At 40.3% G+C, this 21,834-nt stretch overlaps 1 protein-coding gene across 1 annotated transcript; it reads left to right on the top strand.

The window, feature by feature from the left end:
- Nucleotides 1-4,525: 4,525 nt before the first annotated feature.
- Nucleotides 4,526-20,084, top strand: LOC120876603 (tripartite motif-containing protein 34-like). Its single transcript, XM_040258577.1, has 8 exons — nucleotides 4,526-4,670; nucleotides 13,164-13,635; nucleotides 14,260-14,355; nucleotides 15,229-15,459; nucleotides 16,661-16,683; nucleotides 18,141-18,241; nucleotides 18,529-18,555; nucleotides 18,819-20,084. The coding sequence occupies exons 2-8, from the start codon at nucleotides 13,216-13,218 to the stop codon at nucleotides 19,388-19,390; spliced, it is 1,470 nt and encodes a 489-aa protein (XP_040114511.1). The 5' UTR covers nucleotides 4,526-4,670; nucleotides 13,164-13,215; the 3' UTR covers nucleotides 19,391-20,084.
- Nucleotides 20,085-21,834: the final 1,750 nt, after the last annotated feature.

Raw genomic sequence — 21,834 nt, 5'->3', positions numbered from 1 at the left:
CATCTGGTATGGGTTTTCAATCTTCATGTTAAGAGTGGTCTTTGATGTCCTATTAATTTCCAAGGTTTATGAATTTATAAACTCATTTCTATCTTTATATAGTATTTTGTTGTAGAGTTTTACAATAACTTATTTAAACAAGCATTCCCTTTTTAAATCTTTTTACCTGGTATTATGATTGCTAAGTCGCTTCAGTCATGTCCGACTCTGTGTGACGCCACAGACAGAGGCCCACTAGGCTCCCCTGTCCCTGGGATTCTCCAGACAAGAACACTGGAGTGGGTTGCCATTTCCTTCTCCAAGGCATGAAAGTGGAAAGTGAAAGTGAAGCCGCTCAGTCGTATCCGACTCTTAGTGACCCCATGGACTGCAGCCCACCAGGCTCCTCCGTCCATAGGATTTTCCAGGCAAGAGTACTGGAATGGGGTGCCATTGCCTTCTCCAGGTATTATGACTATATATTCACAAATTTAAGTCTCATTCAATTTGTAAATTTAAGTACACAGTCCAGGTGTGTTCTAAATAAATTAAGTATTGTCTTTTAATATAAAATGCAAATGCTCAATGTAAGACAGTTGGGAAACAGCAAAAATATTTTTAAAAATTCCTAGTCAGGAGAAAACCAATGATAGCTTTTCTTTATGTTATCCCACCTTACATTCTTTGTTCCATGGATATGTAATTTCATACATTTTCAATATTATTGGATATTTAGAGCTTTCCATTTTTAACTGTATATACAAGATTTCTCTGAACATATCTAAGCTTGCTCTGATTTTTCAATTTTTATTTTAAGAATAAAGTCTCAGAAATGCTGTTGTGGATTGGATTTTTAATGAATCCCATAAAATTACTCTCAGAAAAGATTCATAATGTATCTTTCTTCACTAATAATGAGGCTGAGTATTTTCATTTTTAAGAACAAAAGAAAAAATGATATTGTACTATAATTTTAATTTATTTTTAATTGCTATTGAGATTAAACCTCTATTGGAGAGTCATATTTCATCTTATGAAGTAATGATAGCTACCATTTGTTGATGACTTGTGTTACAGCTCCATGCTAAGCGTCTTATGGGCATTACCTCACATCGTCTTCATTTGGACCCCTTAAAACCGAATCACAGATGAGGAAATGGAAATCTGCTAGGGAAATGGCAAAGGCAGGAACAAATCTTTTTCTTTTGTCAAGTCTGTTTTCTTGGCTACTAAATCTCTGAAATGGTTCTGATTGTTTCTGCTTTTGCCCATTGAAGTCTTGAAAACTCCATGTTGTCCTTATTGCTCTTTATTATTTTTTACAAATAACATAATACTCTGTGTTTTCACTATCACATTTTGAGTATTTGCCTGTTTTTAGTTTATTTTTAATATTTTTATAAACTTTTAAATATTAATAGCTATGTGTAAGTCTTTTCTTTTGTTTCTTTTTTTATTGGTTACTCACAGAAAATTCTCCTTAAGCTTGAAAGCTTTGAGCCTTTGGGTATTATTCACATCTGTCTACTTTCACCTCCTCATCCTTAAATTAGGATTATTTAATCAAAATTATGAAGTTCATATGAACATTAAATAGGCTAATATATGTTAAGTGTCTAGAATGGTGTCAGGCATATAGTGTTATATATGTATTTGATGTATAATAATTATTTTATTTTTGTTTGTCTTAAGATATCTTTATTTCACATTCAGCAATTTTTTAATAAAGCTTTTTATCCTGAAATAATTTTAGATTAATTATCATTAATAAATAATTAAATGTAAGTTTTTATTTCTCTAGAATAAATGCTCAAGCATACAATTCTGTGTTGTAGGATAAGTTTGTGTTTATTTTTATAAGAAGATACCAGACTGTTTTCCTGAGTGGCTCCATTTTAATATATTCCCACCAGCAGTGTATGAGTGATTCACGCCTTCCATTTCCTCATCAATATTTGGTGTCATCACTATTTTTTATTTCAGTTAGTTTGTTTTTCATTGTAGTTTTAATTTGCATATTTCTAAATGTTAATGATGTACATTTTTCATGCTCTTGTCATCTGAATACTCCTCTTTAGTGAAATGTCAGTTCATGTGTCTTGCCTGTTGTTTTTTTCTTTTTAATTTTTATTTATTTATTTAGGGCTCTACCAGATCTTAGTTATGGCACATGGGATATTCGATCTCCATTGCAACATTTAGTATCTTTGGTTGCAGCATGAAAATTCTTAGTTGCAGTATGTGGGATCTAGTTCCCTGGTGACGGATTAAACCTGGGAGCATGAAGTCTTAGCCACTGGACCACCAGGGAAGTCCCATTGCCTATTTTTTAACTGGATTCTTTCTTTGTTTTTAACTGTTAAGTTTAGGGAGTTTTTTTTTTTAATATAATCTAAATAAAAGGCATTTGTCACATGTGTGGTTTGCAGATAGGTTTTCCCAGCCTGTAGCTTGTCTTTTCATCTTAACAGAGACTTTTTCAGAGTAAATGTTTTTAATTTTTAAAACTTCTTAAAGTTTTTTTAAGTTAATAAGTCTAATTTATTAATTTTTGCTTTTATGAGTTCAGTGTTTGGTGTCGCCTGAAAACTCTTTACCTGGTTCTAGTTTCTAGGGATTTTCTTTCTTACAAAATTTTTCTAAATGTTTTATGAATATTTATTTTACATTTAAGTCAGTGATCAACTTTGCATTAATTTTTGTATAAGGGGTTAAATTTGGGTCAAGATTCATATTTATTTATTTTTTTCCTTTGGATGTTCATTGCTTCTTGGTTAATATAGCCAAATATTAACCTTTAACATGAAGTACAGTGACTCATCACGTTAGTTTTCTTTAATTGTTTTAAATATTTTGTCTTCTTTTTCTTTCCTTATAAATTTTGGAATAAGTGTATCTATATCTACAAAAATTCTTGCTGAGATTTTGATATAATTTTATTATATGTATATATATTCTGTGACAATTGATACCTGATCTTCCTTATTTTGAGTCTTCAAATTCATAAGTCTGTTACGCCTCTCCATTTATATGCTTCCTTTTATTTTTTATCAGCACTTCCTAATTTTCAGCACACATATCCTATCCATAGTTTTCTAGCTTTATACCTATGTACTTTTTTCTTTTGCTCCAAGTGTTATTTGGATGTAAAAAACAGCATGTGACAGGGTGAAACATAGGTCATAACTACTAATCTATTTATCTAACTCTATAACTTGTTGTCTGTTGATTTTATTCTAGTTTTCGTTATCTAAATGAAAAAGGAATAATCAATTTCTTAAAAGTGGTCAAAGGATAGGTCCACTTATAATGGATACAGAAATTTTTGCAAGAAAGTTGTTAAAATTTCAACAATTTGGGGGACTCTCTTTCTGCGTTAGATTTGTCCTTCGTCTCTAAGTATGAGTCAGAAGATGGGAAAGGGCAGAAGGGATATTACACCTGGGAAAGCAGTTTCCAAAGGTGGCATTTTTTCTTATGTAATGTGTTTTCCAAGAGTATAGGAGAACCCAGGGTTTCCTCAATGAATACAGCACGAAAAATTAGCCTAGGGACTTCTCTTGTCGTGCAGTGGATCCAGTAAGGTCCCACGTGCTGCAGAGCAACTAAGCCCATGTGCCACAACTATTGAGTCCATGCTCTGGAGCCCACGAGTCACAGCTACTGAGTCCGCATGCTGTAACTACTGAAGCCCACACACCTAGAGCCCGTGCTCTGCAACAGAGCTGCCACAAAAGCCTGGGCACTAAAATGAAGAGTAGCCCCCACTCACTGCAACTGGACGAAGCCCCCACCCAACAACAAAGATCCAGTGTAACCAAACATAAATAAAATAAATAAAAATTTAAAAAGGGATAAAAAAAAAATAGTCCTTTAAGTGTATTTCCTCAATAAAGCTAAGTAAATAAATAAAACTTTTCACAGAGACATAACGTGCTAGGATTATCCTGTGCCCAAGGAGGTGGGAGACGTTTGATAGGGGCTTCTCTGCTCAAGCTTATTCCCATCAGGTGTGGTTTCAACGCCCATCTCCTAGGAGATGGTGTAATGCTTTGGGGGAGCAAGTAGAACACTGGACAGGAAGGGCTGACTCAAATTGGTTGACTGGGGGACTTTCCTGGTAGTCCAGTGGTTAAGACTTTGTACTCCCAAAGCGGTGGCCCAGGTTTGAGCCCTGGTCAGGGGACCAGATCCTACGTACCGCAATGAAGATTGAAGATCCCACATGCCACAACTAAGATACATCACAGTCAAATAAATAAGTATTTTTTTAAATGGTGCACTGATTGAGGGCCTGTGCACAATTATGAAAGTGATGGAGACCCTCCACTTCTAGCTGGTCTAGGAAACAGATGGCTAAACAGAGCTTCTCAACCTCAGCATTTTTTGGACAGGACACTTGGGGGAGTCATCATGTGCCTTATAGAATGGTTGGCTGTATCCCTGGTCTCTGTCCACTAGATGGCAGTAGCATCCCCCACAACCAAATTTGTCACAGAGGCCAAAGGCCCCTCCCCTCTTGAGAACCCCTGGGTTAAAGCATTACTCTCACCCCAGTGGCCCTAAGGGACCGCTGCCAACTTGGCCCAGAGTTCCTGCCCTCTTCCTCTTCCTGCCAGGCCAAGATTTCACTTTCGTTTCTCTGCCAGCTCCTCATAAGAAGCTGCTTCATGCAGACTGAGCCCTATTTGGTGAGTGAATTCTGACCATGATTGCCCCTGACTTTCTTCACCTCTGAAACCAAGAGTCTTCTCTGGAAGCTGAAGGTGTGTGGGGAGGTTTGTGGAGGCACAGAGGGCGGAAGACTCTGGAAGGAAAGTACTAGGCTTAATCGGATGAGTTTAGATTGTGGCCCAGGCTTGCTCCAAAGGTCAAAAAAGTCAACTTGCAGGCTACCTGCTGAGTGCAGACAGATGGCAGCTCTGAGTCTAGAGAAGGAAGAGCCTGGAAAGAAGTAAGTGTGGAAGAGCCAGAGGGCCTTGCTTGCTTCCTGGAGGAGCACTTATTTCTCCAGGCTGAGTCCATCCACATCTCTTTCCTATACCATAGCTTTGATTGTCTACCTTCCTGAGAGGAAATAGAATCCTCTCTGTGTGTGTTTATCTTTCTCTCTCTGTGTGTGTGTGTGTCTCTCTCATAAAGAGATGAACAGAAAATCTGCTCACCTCCACCTCATCAGAAGAAAACCTGGTGAAGGAGGTCCTTGTTTTCCAACTGTGTGAAGCCCCAGCTTCTTGTATGGAGCATCAGACAGAATGGAGCCTTGGGAACATGGCCAGGGGCAATGTGGAAGTTGATCCTTTCGCCCTCCTCCTGGCACCACTGAGGGGCTGTCTGTGGCCCTCCTGACATCCCCTCCGCTTCTGTCCTGCCTGAGGATGGCAGGTTGGATGTTATGACAATTGCCCACCTCTGTGGCTTCCACTTATCATGTGTCCCGCTGAGGTCCAGTCTCAGGAATCTGCTTGCACTTCCCTGGATAGACCTGCTACTCTCTCTTCAGTAGTCTCTCCTGCCTTGGAGCTTTTCTTCCTTCTTCTTCCACTTAGGCACACCTTTGCAGTGATTGCTCCCTCAATTACTTATTATTTACAATAGACCACTAATTAATAAGGAGTTGATTATTGCTCAGAAGGAGCCCAAAGACTCAGTGGTCTTACCAAGAAGTTTGCTCTTATTGATTGACACTAAGCATGTTCTATCTTAAGCTCGCATTTCACAATGATTGATATCTTTTTTATTGTTATTATCCTATCTTATTTTTTGTATTTTAAAATTTATTTTATTGAAGTATAGTTGATTTACAATGTTGTGTTAATTTCTGCTAGGCAGAAAAGTGATCCAGTTATACATATATATTATTTTTTATATGCTTTTCCATTAGGTTTATCATAGCATATTGAGTATAGTTCCCTGTGCCATAGAGTGGGACCTTAATTTCCATTGACAGAAAAATGGATAAAGAAGCTGTGCTACATATACACAAGGATTGATATCTTACTGACATTCTGATACATGGCCTCTCTGTTCTGTGTGCCCACTTTTCAGAAGTCATTGTTATTGCCTTTCTGTGAGTCTATGCCTTACTCTTGAATAGGATCCTCTTCTCCCCAAATAACAAGTGTCTTCTCAGGGTCAAAAATAAGGTGCAATAAATAGGAGGAAAATAGATTTATTCATTTATTTTTAAGGTGTAGTTCATAGGAACTAAAGCAGGCTGCTGGCTTTTAAAAGTACAATGAATATCCATTCAACATACAATAAATGTTAAATACATATCGTAGCTTACATTATAGCTGGGAAGAGATTGTAAACAAACAAAACTAATGTAGTATATAAGAAGATGATTAATATTATGGAGGAACATTTTTTAAATGTTGACTCAGGCTGAGGGATCTGCAAAGACCCAGTAAAGGTCTTGCAATTTTAAGTAGTGCTCTTGAAGCCTCACGGATTTATTTTTTACAAATTTTGGCCACACCTGTGGCATGTAGGACCTAGGTTCCCCAACCAGGTATCAAACTTGCATCTCTTGCATTGGACCGTGGAGTCAACCACTGGACCAATAGGGAAGCCCCAAAGGCCTCATTGTGAAAAGAAAATTGAGCACAGTCTTATGAATGTGAGAGACTTAAAGGCCTTCTTTTCTCATTGGCAGTTCCTGACTCAGGAAACCCAGAGAAGTGTCTGGGATGTTGTCTAGAAGCTCCTAGGGCCATCCCTGCACTCCACTTTCTAGAGATACTTTCATTTTACTGTCTAATCTGCAGAGAAGCATAGAGTTTACAATATCATGAATCCAGATATTAGGAGAAGACTCAAATGTAGGATGTACTCATTTGACACCATGGCAACTATCTGACCTGGGAGTTCTATCAGGTAGATACTCCTTGTATTCCCTTCTCCACATCCCTGAAAGATGGCTGCTGGGCTCTTCGGGTCATTCTAGGGTCTTGGTTAGGTCACTGCCCATGTTTGGGGGCTCTGGTTCCTCTGCACCTTTCTCCTTTTGCAGCCATTTAGGGTGGCATCCACTTTGACATCGGTTCCTTGCAGCCAGACTCTAAACAGGAGGTCCAAAGCCCCACAGTAGAATGCATGTTCTACTCTTCCCTCCTCAGTAGACTCTTAGTGTTTCTCAGTATTGAGGGGATTCTCAATAGAATGAAAACATATCATGCCAATGTTGGCTCATAGCTTCAGTTGTAAGCTAGGATGAACAATGTCATATTATGTAAACCCCTGGTCTTGCCAGTTATCAGAGCCTGATCTGACACATAGTCACTGCAGCCAAGAGTTAACAACATATGGCCTTTAGACAATTTTCAGTATCTCTACCATTGGCTAGACTATACCCACCAGCTTTACTTCTCACCAGGTTCACTTCATGGATGACTGGTGAAGTGGACAGATTTCTAGACCTAAATTTATCTCCATGAAGCTTTCATCATGCCCCTCTCCCCGACTCTTTAGAGCAAGGGTAAGTTTATAGTTTATGAATCCCTCAGATCTTTGTTTCAATATCAAACCTTTGCAACTGTATTCATTTCCTAGGACTGTCACAACGAAAAATGTATCACAAATTGGGTTGTTCAAGGAACAGAAATTTATTTTCTCACAGTTCAGGAGGCTAGAAGTCCAAAATCAAAGTGGTGGTAGACTTGTTTCTTTTCTGTAGGCTCCAAGGAGGAACCTATTCCATGTTCATCTCCTAGTTTCTGGCGGCTTTCAGCAATCCTGGTCATTTCTTGCCTCATGGCTGCACTACTCCAATCTCTGCCACCATCGCCACATGGCCTTCTTTCCAGTGTGTGTGCGCGCTCTCATCTTCTTAAAGGATATTGGTCATTGTGTTTATAGCCCACTTTGTATCAGTATAATCTCATCTCAACTTGATTACATCTGCAAAGACCTTGTTTTCAAATAAGCTCACATTCAAGCAAGTGAATGTATCTGCATAGGAGACAAAAAATCCATCATAGCAAGTTCCAAGATATTACTGTCTACTGAGATATTCCTTTATTTTTATTTTCGTAATTTTTTGCTTCATAGTTCCTTGTACTAAGGAGTCCAGGTTCGGAGAGTCAGCATCACCATGCTACCACTCTGCGACAGGAGCTCTGAGTGACCACTAGCACTAGTTTCAGCTTTGGTTTGCTGTTCCCACTCGTGTATCTTAGCAGGGCAGAAATGAACCAGGTTCACTTAGCCTAGCAGGAACAGAGAGGAGAGGAGACCCAGAAGTCAGTATGGCCGCCTCTGGTGGTCTCTCGGTGAGGGGCCATATTGTAGTATAGTAGGTACGTCATCTCTCTCTTCAGGTCATTTGCAAGAGAACAATATCAGGTGGATATGTATGAAGCTAACGTAGTTTAAGTAAGTTTTGTGCCAACAGACTGATTACCTTGTAAGAACCAGAAGCATTACCTTGTAAGAACCAGAAGCATAGCTTCCAGGACTCTATAGGTGACCCTATAAGAGTCACAACTTCTTTGAGGAAGCTGAGGTCTCTGTTTACCAAAAATAACAAAAATAAAGAACTAGGAGAAGTCTTCCTAGACATACCAATGTCTTCCTTTTTACAGGAAGAAAAAACTTAAGCCCGATGATAATCCTTCATTCCCATATACACAATCTCTAACTCCCAAGCCTGTCATTTTGTCTCATCTCTCACTCTCTTCTGCTTCTCTCCATTGTTTCCATCAACTTGTCCTACAAACTTCCATCATTGAACCTCTGCTCTTTGGAAGGACACTTTACATCATGTAGGAAGTGTAAAATTTCTGGTCCCTTCTGGGTTCTTGCAATTCCGAAAGCCTAGCAGCTCTCTGCATACCAGTCAGGCTGACATTTTAAAGCAGGTCAAAGATGCCGTGCCTGTCACTAACAGGACATTCACATATGTGAATCCTTCTGTCTAAAATATTTTTTTCCTCTCATTTCATGTTCCCTGCTCATCATTCAGCTTTCCATTCAAACCTCACTTATTTAGCAGCAATATCTTCGATATTCTCCTATTTGGAAAATTATTTGATTTCTCAAAAATATGTACCTCTAGGTGATAGTATTTATCACACCCACCAGGCCTCTGAAACAGGACCTTGAAGACACTATGAGTGAAGTGAGTGAAGTCGCTCAGTCGTGTTTGACTCTTTGCCACCCCATGGACTGTAGCCCACCAGTCTCCTCTGCCCATGAAATTTTCCAGGCAAGAATACTGGGGTGGGTTGCCATTTCCTTCTCCAGGAGATCTTTCCGACCCAGGGATTGAACCTGAGTCTCCTGTACTGAAGGCAGACGCGTTACCATCTGAGCCACCAGGGAAGTCACCCCAGTTCAACTTATTGATTTGAATGATCTTTGTAAGTCACTTGATTCTATTTATGCATCTGAATAAAGGGAGTACTCATTTCACAAAGATTTTTGTATGCAGAACAAATAGGTTGAAGTGACTTATAAATTCTAACTGGCTAGACAATTGTTACAAATAGCTGTGAAAAGAAGAGAAGCAAAAGGCAAAGGAGAAAAGGAAAGATATACCCATTTAAATGCAGAGTTCCAAAGAATAGCAAGGAGAGATAAAAAAGTCTTCCTTAGAGATCAGTGCAAAGAAATAGAGGAAAACAATAGAATGGGAAAGACTAGAGATCTCTCAAGAAAATGAGAGATACCAAGGGAATATTTCATGCAATGATGGGCTCAATAAAGGACAGAAATGGTATGGACCTAACAGAAGCAGAAGATATTAAGAAGAGGTGGCAAGAATACACAGAAGAACTGTACAGAAAAGATCTTCATGACCCAGATAACCACAATGGTGTGATCACTCACCTAGAGCCAGACATCCTGGAATGCGAAGTCAAATGGGCCTTAGGAAGCATCACCACGAACAAAGTTAGTGGAGGTGATGGAATTCCAATTGCTCTATTTCAAATCCTAAAAGATGATGCTGTGAAAATGCTGCACTCAAATGCCAGCAAATTTGGAAAACTCAGCAGTGGCCACAGGACTGGAAAAGGTCAATTTTCATTCCAATCCCAAAGAAAGGCAATGCCAAAGAATGCTCAAGTTCAGTTCAGTTCAGTTGCTCAGTCGTGTCCGACTCTTTGCAACCCCATGAATCGCAGCACGCCAGGCCTCCCTGTCCATCACCAACTCCCGGAGTTCACTCAGACTCATGTCCATCGAGTCCGTGATGCCATCCAGCCATCTCATCCTCTGTTGTCCCCTTCTCCTCCTGCCCCCAATCCCTCCCAGCATCAGAGTCTTTTCCAATGAGTCAACTCTTTGCATGAGGTGGCCAAAGGACTGGAGTTTCAGCTTTAGCATCAGTCCTTTCAAAGAACACTCAGGGCTGATCTCCTTTAGAATGGACTAGTTGGATCTCCTTGCAGTCCAAGGGACTCTTAAGAGTCTTCTCCAACACCACAGTTCAAAAGCATCAATTCTTTGGCACTTAGCTTTCCTCAAAGTCCAACTCTCACATCCATACATGACCACTGGAAAAACCATAGCCTTGACTAGACGGACCTTATTTGGCAAAGTAATGTCTCTGCTTTTCAATATGCTATCTAGGTTGGTCATAACTTTTCTTCCAAGGAGTAAGCGTCTTTTAATTTCATGGCTGCAGTCACCATCTGCAGTGATTTTGGAGCCCCCCAAAATAAAGTCTGACACTGTTTCCACTGTTTCCCCATCTATTTCCCATGAAGTGATGGGACCAGATGCCAAGGTAAGAGAAACTCAAGTAAGACGGTAGGTGTTGCAAGAAGGCATCAGAGGGCAGACACACTGAAACCATAATCACAGAAAACTATTCAATCTAATCGCACTAGGACCACAGCCTTGTCTAACTCAATGAAACTAAGCCATGCCCTGTGGGGCCACCCAAGAATGCTCAAACAACTGCACTCATCTCATATACTAGTAAAATAATGCTCAAAATTCTCCAAGCTAGGCTTCAACAGTATGTAAACCGTGAACTTCCAGATGTTCAAGTTGGATTTAGAAAAAGCAGAGGAACCAGAGATCAAATTGCCAACATCCGTTGGATCATCAAAAAAGCAAGAGAATTCCAGAAGAACTTCTACTTCTGCTTTATTGACTATGCCAAAGCCTTTGACTGTGTGGATCACAACCAACTGTGGAAAATTCTTAAAGATATGGGAATACAAGACCACCTGACCTGCCTCTTGAGAAATCTGTAGGCAGGTCAGGAAGCAACAGTTAGAACTGGACGTGGAACAACAGAATGGTTCCAAATAGGGAAAGGAGTACATCAAGGCTGTATATTGTCACCCTGCTTATTTAACTTATATGCAGAGTACATCATGAGAAATATTGGGCTGGATGAAGCACAAGATAGAATCAAGATTGCTGGGAGAAATATCAATAACCTCAGATATGCAGATGACACCACCCTTATGGCAAAAAGTGAAGAAGAACGAAAAAGCCTCTTGATGAAAGTGAAAGAGGAGAGTGAAAAAGTAGGCTTAAAGCTCAACATTCAAAAAACTGAATTAAGATCATGGCATCTGGTCCCATCACCTCATGGCAAATAGTGGGGAAACAGTGGAAACAGTGTCAGACTTTATTTTAGGGGGGCTCCAAAATCACTGCAGATGGTGCCTGCGGCCATGAAATTAAAAGACGCTTACTCCTCAGAAGATAAGTTATGACCAACCTAGACAGCATATTAAAAAGCAGAGACATTACTTTGCCAACAAAGATCAGTCTAGTCAAAGCTATGGTTTTTCCAGTAGTCATGTATGGATGTGAGAGTTGGACTGTGAAGAAAGCTGAGTGCCGAAGAATTGATGCTTTTGAACTGTGATGTTGGAGAAGATTCTTCAGAATCCTTTGGACTGCAAGGAGATCTAACTTGTCCATCCTAAAGGAAATCAGTCCTGAACATTCACTGGAAGGACTGATGCTGAAGCTGAAACTCCAATACTTTGGCCACCTGATGCAAAGAACTCACTCCTTGGAAAAGACTCTGATGCTGGGAAAGATTGATGGTGGAAGGAGAAGGGGACAACAGGGGATGAGATGGTTGGATGGCATCACCGACTCAATGGGCATGAGTTTGAGTAGACTCCTGCAGTTGGTGATGGGCAGGGAGGCCTGGTTTGCTGCAGTCCCTGGAGTCACAAACAGTCAGATCCAACTGAGCAACTGAACTGAACTGAGATAATTGTTAGTCATAAAATTACCTTCCTCTTATAATGTTTACTCTGTCTGTGGGTGTCTCTGGGGAGTCAGTATAAGTATGTGGGAAGACTCCTTATGGAAAGGTATATTGGGAGAGACAGATGGAAAAATTGATTGATTGACCCATAGATAAATCTTCACTGGAAACCTATCTGTGCTCCTAAAGCTCACCTATAGGAGAACAGCTAATTAGCGGAAAGAAAAGAGGAAATGCTGATTTTTTTTTTTTTTTAAGGACTAATTTCCTCTGGGGAAGTGAGAAGATCCTTTATGTATTCATCAAACATTATGCTCCCTGTGCTAGGCATTAGGGACACAGCAGTGAATAAAAACAAGTGCCTAATCTACACAGAGCCTGGTGGGCTGCAATTCGTGGGGTCATGAAGAGTCAGACACAACTGAGTGACTTCACTTTCAGTTTTCACTTTCATGCATTGGAGAAGGCAATGGCAACTCACTCCAGTATTCTTGTCTGGAGAATCCCAGGGACGGGGGAGCCTGGTGGGCTGCCGTCTATGAGGTCACACAGAGTCGGACACGACTGAAGCGACTTAGCAGCAATCTACACAGATTGCATTTTTGGAGTAGGATACTTCAAGAAAAGTATCATATATTACGCAGTGATAATAAGAAAAAGATGGTAAGTGCACACAAAGTGATGTATTGATGCTTGTGCTGTAGATGAGTTAATCACATAAGGCCCTTCAAAGGAGAGGCCATGTAAGGAGGGAGTCATATGAAGCATAACAGGAAGTCCTGCAAATATCAAGGGAAAGATCACTGTAGGGTGAAAGAAAAGCAAACTGCAAAAGCCCTGAGGCATTAGTGGCTTTCCCAGGCCATTAAATTCCATTTGTTTTTTCTTGTTCTTCAGTATTTCAGTCTTAATCAGTCTTTAATGTCTGCATGATTGAAATCTTTTTTTATCTATGCCAGTCTTACATATCTCTTTTTAATCTGCCCATCCGTCCCAGAATCCTTAAGCAAGAAGAGCTCCAGACAGGAAGAAGCCAGGGAGCAGCTGCTATGGCTTTAAATACTGTAGTGAACCTACAGAAAGAGGTATCCTGCCCCATCTGCCAGGAGTTTTTAACAGAACCCCTAAGTCTAGGCTGTGGTCACAGCTTCTGCCAGACTTGCATCACTGACAGCAAGGAGACAGACATCAGCCTAGGAGGAGACAGCAGCTGTCCTGTGTGTGGTACACGGTACTCACTTGGAAACCTGTGGCCTAATCTGCATCTGGCCAACATAGTGGAGAGACTCAGAACGGTCAAGCTGAGCCCAGAGGAGGGGCAGAAGACAGGTCTCTGTGTGCACCATGAAGAGAAACTCCTGCTCTTCTGTAAGGAAGACAGGAAAGTCATTTGTCGTCTTTGTGAACAATCTCAGGAGCACCATGGTCACCACACATTCCTCGTGGAAGAGGCCGTCCAGGAAAGTCGGGTAGGGCCCAGGACAGAAATTAGCACTTGGTGGAAACTCTCACCTTTTCATTTGCTCTGTTTGGCACTGTAGTAGTGAGCTCTGTAATCTCCGATGTATGTCTCTTAACAGTATGCTCAACTTCCAATGTCTGAAGGACATTTCTGTGTTTTTCTTTAGTTACATAAAGGAGGAGCCAAAAGTATAGACTCTTGGCTGAAAGGGAGAGGTCTTCTTCTTTTGTCTCTCTTGTTGTGTTGATTGGCAATTCCTTCACCAGATTAGCTCTAGTTGCTGAGATTAGCTCTCAGCAGAATGGGTGCTGTTGAAGACTGTGGATTGGAGATAGAAAAAATGTCAATAAGAAAAAAGGACATTCCTTGCCAAAGCATAATCGATAATTACTCTAAAAAAAAAAAAAAAAAGAATTGGCAAGGATAGTGACTTTCACCGCTTAGAAATAAACAATGCATTTACCTTCTCAGATTTTCTTCTATCCCGTGTCATCGATTTTGATGATCAGATTCAAACTGATTTCCATCAACTGGTCTCTTCTGAGATCAGCATGATTTCTCCCCTGTTTATTCTCTGTCCAGGTGCTGAAAAAGCCCAGAGTTTGATGCTGGTGTGGTTCCTCCCTTATAGGAGATGCTCCAGGAAGCTCTGACGAGGCTGAGGAAGGAGCAGCAGAAGGCTGAGAAGCTGGAAGCTGACATCAGAGAAGAGAGAACTTCCTGGAAGGTGGGAGGAGACTCTTCCTAATGGATTTCTGAGTTAGGAGTCAGCACAACCGTCTGTCCTCCTGTCCTAATCATGAGGAAGCCCCTTCCTCTTGTCGCCTGGCATTAAATGAGTCCAGGTGCCATTTTATCTGTTCTCTCCTTGGTCCTTTCCCTGCGAGAAGTAGGGGCTAGAGAGTGGATATGTTTCAAACATACACAGAGTTTCAGAATTCAGCATGAAGACTGACTTTATGGTGAGTCTGTGTTGTGCTCAGTTGCCTCAGTCGTGTCTGACTCTTTGCGACCCTATGGACTGTATGTAGCCTGCCAGGCTCCTCTGTCCATAAGATTCTCTAGGCAAGAATACTGGAATGGGTTGCCATTCCCTTCACAGGGGATTTTCCTATCTCAGGGACTGAACCTAAGTCTCCTGAGTCTCCTGCCTTGCACACATGTTCTTGAGCCCCCAGGGAAGCCCTCTATGGTGAAGAAGGCTGGAGAATTCTGTCTTCCACTCCTCCTGCAAGCTCCGACACCTTCAATGGAAGACAATGGTAATAGACTGAGCTTTTTCTCAAGGTTCAAACTTAGGGACTGTAGTAATGCAGGGAGGCATGAGTGTCTAGGACAGCTATCCAGAACTCAAACTTCGCTCAGATTTTATGTTTTGGCCCAAGGTTGGCAGATAAGATTGTCTGAGACCTTTTTGATTTGTACTGAGGGAAAATAATAGGAAAAAAAAAATCTGAGCTTTCCCCAAAATTGTTGCCTACTTTAACTCCCTTCCTGGTAAGAAGCCCCTGAAAAATATTTTACTGGCTCTTAATCCTTTACACAAGTAGGCTCCCCAGCTGACAGATTCGTTCCCCCTCCCCCTTGTCTAACCTTACAGTATCAGATTCAGACTGAGAGACAAAGGATACAAACAGAGTTTCATCAGCTTAGAAGCATCCTAGACAGTGAGGAGCGAAGAGAACTGCAGACATTGGAGGAAGAGGAGAAGAAGACCCTGGATAGCTTGGCTGTGGCGGAGGCTGAGCTGATGCAGCAGGGTGAGCTGCTGAAGGAGCTCATCTCAGATCTGGAGCGCCGCCGTGAGTGGTCAACTGTGGAGCTGCTGCAGGTGAGGGCCATCCAGTTACCTTCTCATCTGTGTCCTTGGGTTCTAATCCTGTTGTTGTCACTAAGAGGCTCCTTTGAAATATTTATCAAGCTTATTTTCTCTCATATTGATGGCTTTTCTAATGTTGAAGCAACCTGGCATTTCTGGGATAAATTCAAGTTGACTGTGATGTATAGTGGGCTTCCCAGGTGGCGCTAGTGGTAAAGAACCTTCCTGTCAATGCAGGAGACATAATAGATCTGGGTTTGATCTTGGGAATGGCAACCTACTCCAGTATTCTTGCCTGGAGAATCCCATGGGCAGAGGAGCCTGGGAGGCTACAGTCATAGAGTCGGAAAGAGTCAGACACGACTGAATCGACTCAGCATGCATGGATGCATGATGTATAATCTTTTATATTTTGCTGGATTAAATTGTCTAGTGTTTCATTGAAAAAGTTTCATGTCTATATTCATAAGGGATATTAGCCTGTAGTTTACTTTTCTTGCAATGTCTTTGTCTCATTTTAGTATCATAATAATAATGGCCTCATGGAATGAGTTTGGAGAAGGAAATGGCAACCCACTCCAGTATTCTTGCCTGGAGAATCCCAGGGACGGCAGAGCCTGGTGGGCTGCCGTCTATGGGGTCACACAGAGTCGGATACGACTGAAGCGACTTAGCAGCATGGAATGAGTTGGGAAGTGTTTCCTCCTCTTCTGTTTTTTGGAAGAATTTGTGAAGTATTTGTATTATTTTGTCTTTAAAACTATCAGAATTCACCAGTGAAGCCATCTAGAACTGGACTTTCCTTTGGAGGAGGTTTTTGCTTTTCAGTCCAATCTCTACATGTTTTAGGGCTATTCAGTTTTTCTATTTCTCTGTGAATCAGTGTGGATAGTTTCTGTGTTTGAAGGAATTTGTCCATTTAATTTACATTATCTAATTTGTTGGTATACAATTTTTCATAGCCTTTATATTCTTTTAATTTCTGTTAATTCAATAGTACCGTCTCTTCTTTAATTCTTATTTTAGTAATTTGCCTCCTATGTATTTTTTTCTTGAGATATTTAGCTAAAGGGTTATCTATTTTATTGATTTTTTCAAATAATTTCAAATAACTTTGACTGCTCTGTTTTTCTCTAGTTTTCCTATTCTTTGTTTCCTTAATCCTGCTGTTTTATTTATTCTCTTTGACTTGTGTTTTCTCTCTTCCTCCTAGGACATGAGTGGAATCATGAAATGGTGCGTACGGGTGATCAGGAGTCATGCTCATGTTGTTTGAAGAAAGGTTTGAAGCCGTGAGAGTTATCTGGTCAATCAGAATGAAAAATCTCCCCAGACAATGAAATTTTGATGTAGTATTATTTTAAACTGTGGTCACAGATGAGGATTTTAGTGTTCTATATCTTTTGAGAATGAGCCGGATTCTATGTTAATGAATTCAGTAGTTGGAATTCACAGTTAGGGTCTGTAAGGGTAAAGAGGATAAAGGATTTTACTGTTAGACTCTTGTGACTTCACTCATTTAATTCACCCTCTGTCCTTCTTTGGTTTTTTTATTTCACTGGTGCTTGTGTTAGCACATGGGTCTTGTCAAGCCCTAAAATAGTTATGTGGGTCAGCTTTAAAGAGGAAAAAAAAAATAAAAGTTTTGTTTTGTTTTAAATTTTGCCTACATAGAAGTAGAGTGGGACTATGTCATTCCACAAGGTTCTCTTCAGATTTCTAAAAGCAGACCTGAGCCTTGAGGTTATTGGTTTTGACTCTGGTGGCAATAATTAATCTTTTCCAAGTCACATATTTTAGAAACCTTTGGGAAAGTGTAGTCTTTGTGTCTAAAGTTTGCTGATCCATCTAGCAGCACCAAATTCTTTACAAACACATGAAGTTCTAACCATTTTCAGTTCAGTAGTCATAACTTCTCCTTTGCCAGAAGTTTTTAACTTTTTCCCAGAACTCCTAAAAATCTCCAATATTGTTTGTGGGCCACACCCCTGGAAGTAAAGCTTTGAACCAGGGCACAGGCTTATCGGCTCTCCAAAAATAGACCCATACCACAGTCAGGATCTGTAGCCTCCATATTGATCTGCCTGGGAACGTCCATCTGGGAGACCCATTGTGTATGATGACTTTTCCATATTTGTACCATTTTAGAGGTAGCAAAGGGCTTCCCTGGTGATTCAGACAGTAGAAGAATCCATCTGCAATGCAGGAGACCTGGGTTGGGAAGACTCTGGAGGAAAGCATGGAGGATTACTCACTCCAGTATTCTTGCTTGGAGAATCCCATGGACAGAAGAGCCTGATAGGCTACAGTCCATGGGGTCGCAAAGATTCGGATGACTGAGCAACTAAGCACAGCACAGCAGAACACAGAGGTAGCAAAAGCCTTTCCTATACAGTATTTCACCTAGTTTCGTATTCATTCCATGAAGTATCGAAAGAAGGGTTAATATATTCCATTTCTAGAAGGAGACAGCTTTTTATTTTATTTTTTAAAGTGAAGGTCTTCTTCCTAAGTGGGCAGGTAGACACGAGCACATTTCTTTTGTCTGCAGTGTCAGAGCCATTACTTCTCCCCTCCTAGGGTTTCTCAGGGAGGAAGGTTTAAGTGCATCAGTGCATGGAAGGAGAGGAAGGCAGTGGTATTAAAAGGAGGGAATGTAAGAGATGTAGGGTCAACATTTTTGTCATCTCTAGGAGTGAGATCTGGACACTGAAGAAGCCAAAAACGATTTCCAAGAAACTGAAGAATGTATTCCGTGTTCCAGATCTGCGTGGAATGCTGCATATGTTTAAAGGTGTGGAAGCCAGGGCAGGAGTGTGGATATGGGATTCTTGTGGTGCCAGGGACTAAATTTGGGCACAAGTTGGGGTAGAAAGAAGGAGGGTGTTCAGAGAAGGGGTATTACTGAAGAGGATGTGGTTATATAAAAGGGAGAAGGGCTACATTTCTGGTTCATCCTCTCATTCACCACTTCATAGCTTCACAGTGGTCCTACCCCCTACCCCCACCCTAGAAAAGAAGTAGGTATCAGTGCTTAGTCACTTGCATCAATCAACATCACTGAATCTTTTATCATTTCAGAGCTAACACGCGTCCAGTGCCACTGGGGTAAGAAGATTTATTGGGTCCTCAAATTACTGTGTTCTGACCCCATTTCAGAAGTTTGCAGTTTCAATTAGATTTGATCATAGCCCCACGTGTTCACCTCCTGATACATACATGTAATATGTCACTCTAATGTTTGAACCCTTTTCCCCAGTCCATCAGTACAAGTTCTTCACAGTCAATTCCCAAGTTCCCTCTTCATAATGTCACTGGATAAGCTTACCCTATATTTGTTTTATGTTTTGATTTTTTTTTTTCCTCTGCAGTGGACATCACATTGAATCCATTCAACCTAAATTTGAATCTTGTCCTTTCAGAAGATCAGAGACAAGTGCTATCTGTGCCAATATGGCCTGTTAAGTATTATAATTATGGTATCTTGGGCTCCCAATATTTCTCCTCAGGGAAACACTACTGGGAAATAGACGTATCCAAGAAGACTGCCTGGATCCTAGGGGTATACTGTAGAATACGTTCCTGTAATATAAAGTTTGCTGTTCAAAGAAGCACGAGCTATGAAAATGCTTACTCCATATACAGACCTCAATTTGGCTACTGGGTTATAGGGTTAAAGGATAAATTTAGGTATGAAGCCTTTGAGGACTCTTCCACCGCTCATCCTGACTCAAGAGTCTTGACTCTCTCCATGACTGTTCCTCCCCGTCACATTGGTGTTTTTCTAGACTATGAAGCAGGCACTGTCTCATTTTTCAATGTCACAAACCATGGGTCACTCATCTATAGGTTCTCTAAGTGCAACTTTTCTCGGAATGCCTATCCATATTTCAATCCTTGGGACTGTCCGGCTCCCATGACACTGTGCCCTCCAAGTTCCTGAAACTTCTGTTCCCTCTCCCACCTCTTATAGTGACCCTTGCCATGGATTTCCTCCTCTATGCCTGAGCCCATCTGTGCCATTCACACTATCTCTTCCTTCCGGTCTCCCATCTCTACTTTAGAACTCGTGCTCATCTTTGGGATGCAGAGTGCATCTGCTTTGAGTTAGCAGACATGCTTATTTACCTGTTGACTCTCTTGTATTCTCAAAGAGAGACCTCTAATCCCTTCCAAAGATAGCACAGTAATGGTATAACATCTTTGCCCTCATAATCCTCCATATATTTCTTTTTTCATCACCGACCTAAAGAAACATGGCAAAGCCTGTCTGCCACCATCTATGATATCCAGGACAATCTACAATCACTCCTCACCTACTACCATCAACTAAGTATTTGTTTGTTGCCCAGGACACACTCAGTTTATCAAAGGGTCATGGAAAGGAAAACACAAGCAATAGCTGTGCACAGAATAACAATTTTATGTTCAGAATGTTGGAGTTCTAATCCTGTCTTGACGTTTACAAAGTGTGTAATGATGAAAAAATTCTGAGCTTCTTTTTCCTTAAATACAAACTAGGATTTAAAACTGTGCCTAACTCGTAAGATCATTGTGTAAAACTAAATGTCAATGTAGAACAACTATTTAAGTGTCCTGCACAATTTAATAAAGGTTTGCTCTATGATTACTGAAAAGTATAAGCTGTGTCAATCTCCTGTGTACATATTTGTGCCCTTCAGATGAACAATAATGGACCTATCAAGGCTCATTGTTCAAGTTGCCAGATTTGGCTGGCAAGACCACTCCAGTTCTCATCTTGTTTTACAGAACTTTTTTTATACTGAGGCTGTTCTATATGGGACTATTTCTAAGGTCCTTACTGGAAATGGGTCAGAAAAGTCTAAAAGTATGAGTTTCTGAAACCTGTCTAGCAGAGGAAGCCATGTCTAGGGACAGATGTTCTTATTAAGGGTAGCCTTTTGGTTTTCAGGCCTTTCGCTTATGGTAAAACACTTGAGTATTTCACAGAATAGGGCTTCCCAGTGGGCACAGTGGTAAAAAAAAAAATCCACCTTTTTGATCCACCTAAAAATAGAATGCTGGTTCAGTTCCTGGGTGGGGAAGATTCCCTGGAGGAGGAAATGACAACTCAATCCACTATTCTTGCTTGAAAATTTACATGAACAGAGGAGCCTGGTGGGCTACAGTCCATGGGGTCAAAAAGAGTTTGACAGGACTGAGCTCACACACACACTTTCTCTAGTATATGCCAAACCATGCACTTTTCCTTTCTGTTCTTTTTCTTTGTAGCTAGTTTCAAATTTATGATGAGAAATTGACCTAGGATAGCAAAGAAGCAAGCTTTCCTTTGAGAAGTATACGTTATAAATTAGAGTAGACTGCTATACAGAGTCTACCCCAAATTATAGAAAGGTAGTAACTTGTCCCAGTGGAATGATAAAGCATGTAATCTGGAAATGGTCTATATATACATACTCATACACACATGCACACATGTACACATACATATAATTATGTGTATAAATATACATATGTACATAGAGTATCTTTATACCAGTAAATCTACAAAAATACCACATAAAGAACAAATTCCTATCAGGTCATTAAAAGAATACATAACCTTATGAGATACACCCAACATTTCATGGCTGACAGTGCAGAAGATAGGATGATTAGGCCTAGGACTGTGTTTCTCCAGCACAAGTGCTCTATCAATAGAATACTCCCCAAGAAAAGGTAGGAGCCGGATTCCCTAGGATGTGGCGTAGAAAGGAGAGCCATTAATGAACCAAGAGCAGGTCACAGTAATGGCTAAAATTAAGTTGAGCTATTTCATAGCAGGGTGCTCCTACAGGTCACATGTTATAGTGGGGGGAAACTGTGGACAGTTAAGAGCTTGGGCTTTGAAATAACATAGAATTTTGTTATCATACTTATTAGTCCTTATTAAAATTAACTTGATTCAGTTTTTCATAAGAAATAAAAGTACTAAGACTTACCTTATAGGCCTATTGTGGGAATTAAATAATAGAATATTTGTAATAACTTTATCTCCTAGCATGTAAGCACTGATCCAGATTGTTATCAGTTATTTTTCTTTGTGACTAGAAATACATGTTAAGAATGAATAGGAATCTATTGTTTTTTTTTTTTTTTTCATTTTAAACAAGTTTATTTAAACAACAAGATGCTTGACTTGAAGGGAAAACTGTCTAGGATTCATTTCTTTTAGAGTAATTTATCCCTACTTAATGACAGATTGCTCTACATGTAACATCTATGTACAAAAGTTATAAAATTGTCCTTGGTTTTACAGTGATAAATGAACAACATTAAAATTCTCCAATCAAACAAAGTATGCAAGAATTTTTATGTTCTTTTTTTGTTTGTTTGTTAAACAGTGAGAGCAAAATAATGTACTGG

The sequence above is a fragment of the Oryx dammah genome, unplaced genomic scaffold, assembly GCF_014754425.2.
Source record: "Oryx dammah isolate SB20612 unplaced genomic scaffold, SCBI_Odam_1.1 HiC_scaffold_17, whole genome shotgun sequence".
In the NCBI taxonomy this organism is placed as follows: Eukaryota; Metazoa; Chordata; class Mammalia; order Artiodactyla; family Bovidae; genus Oryx; species Oryx dammah.
Note: the sequence above shows the minus strand (reverse complement) of the source record. Positions and strands in the feature narration are given on the sequence as shown.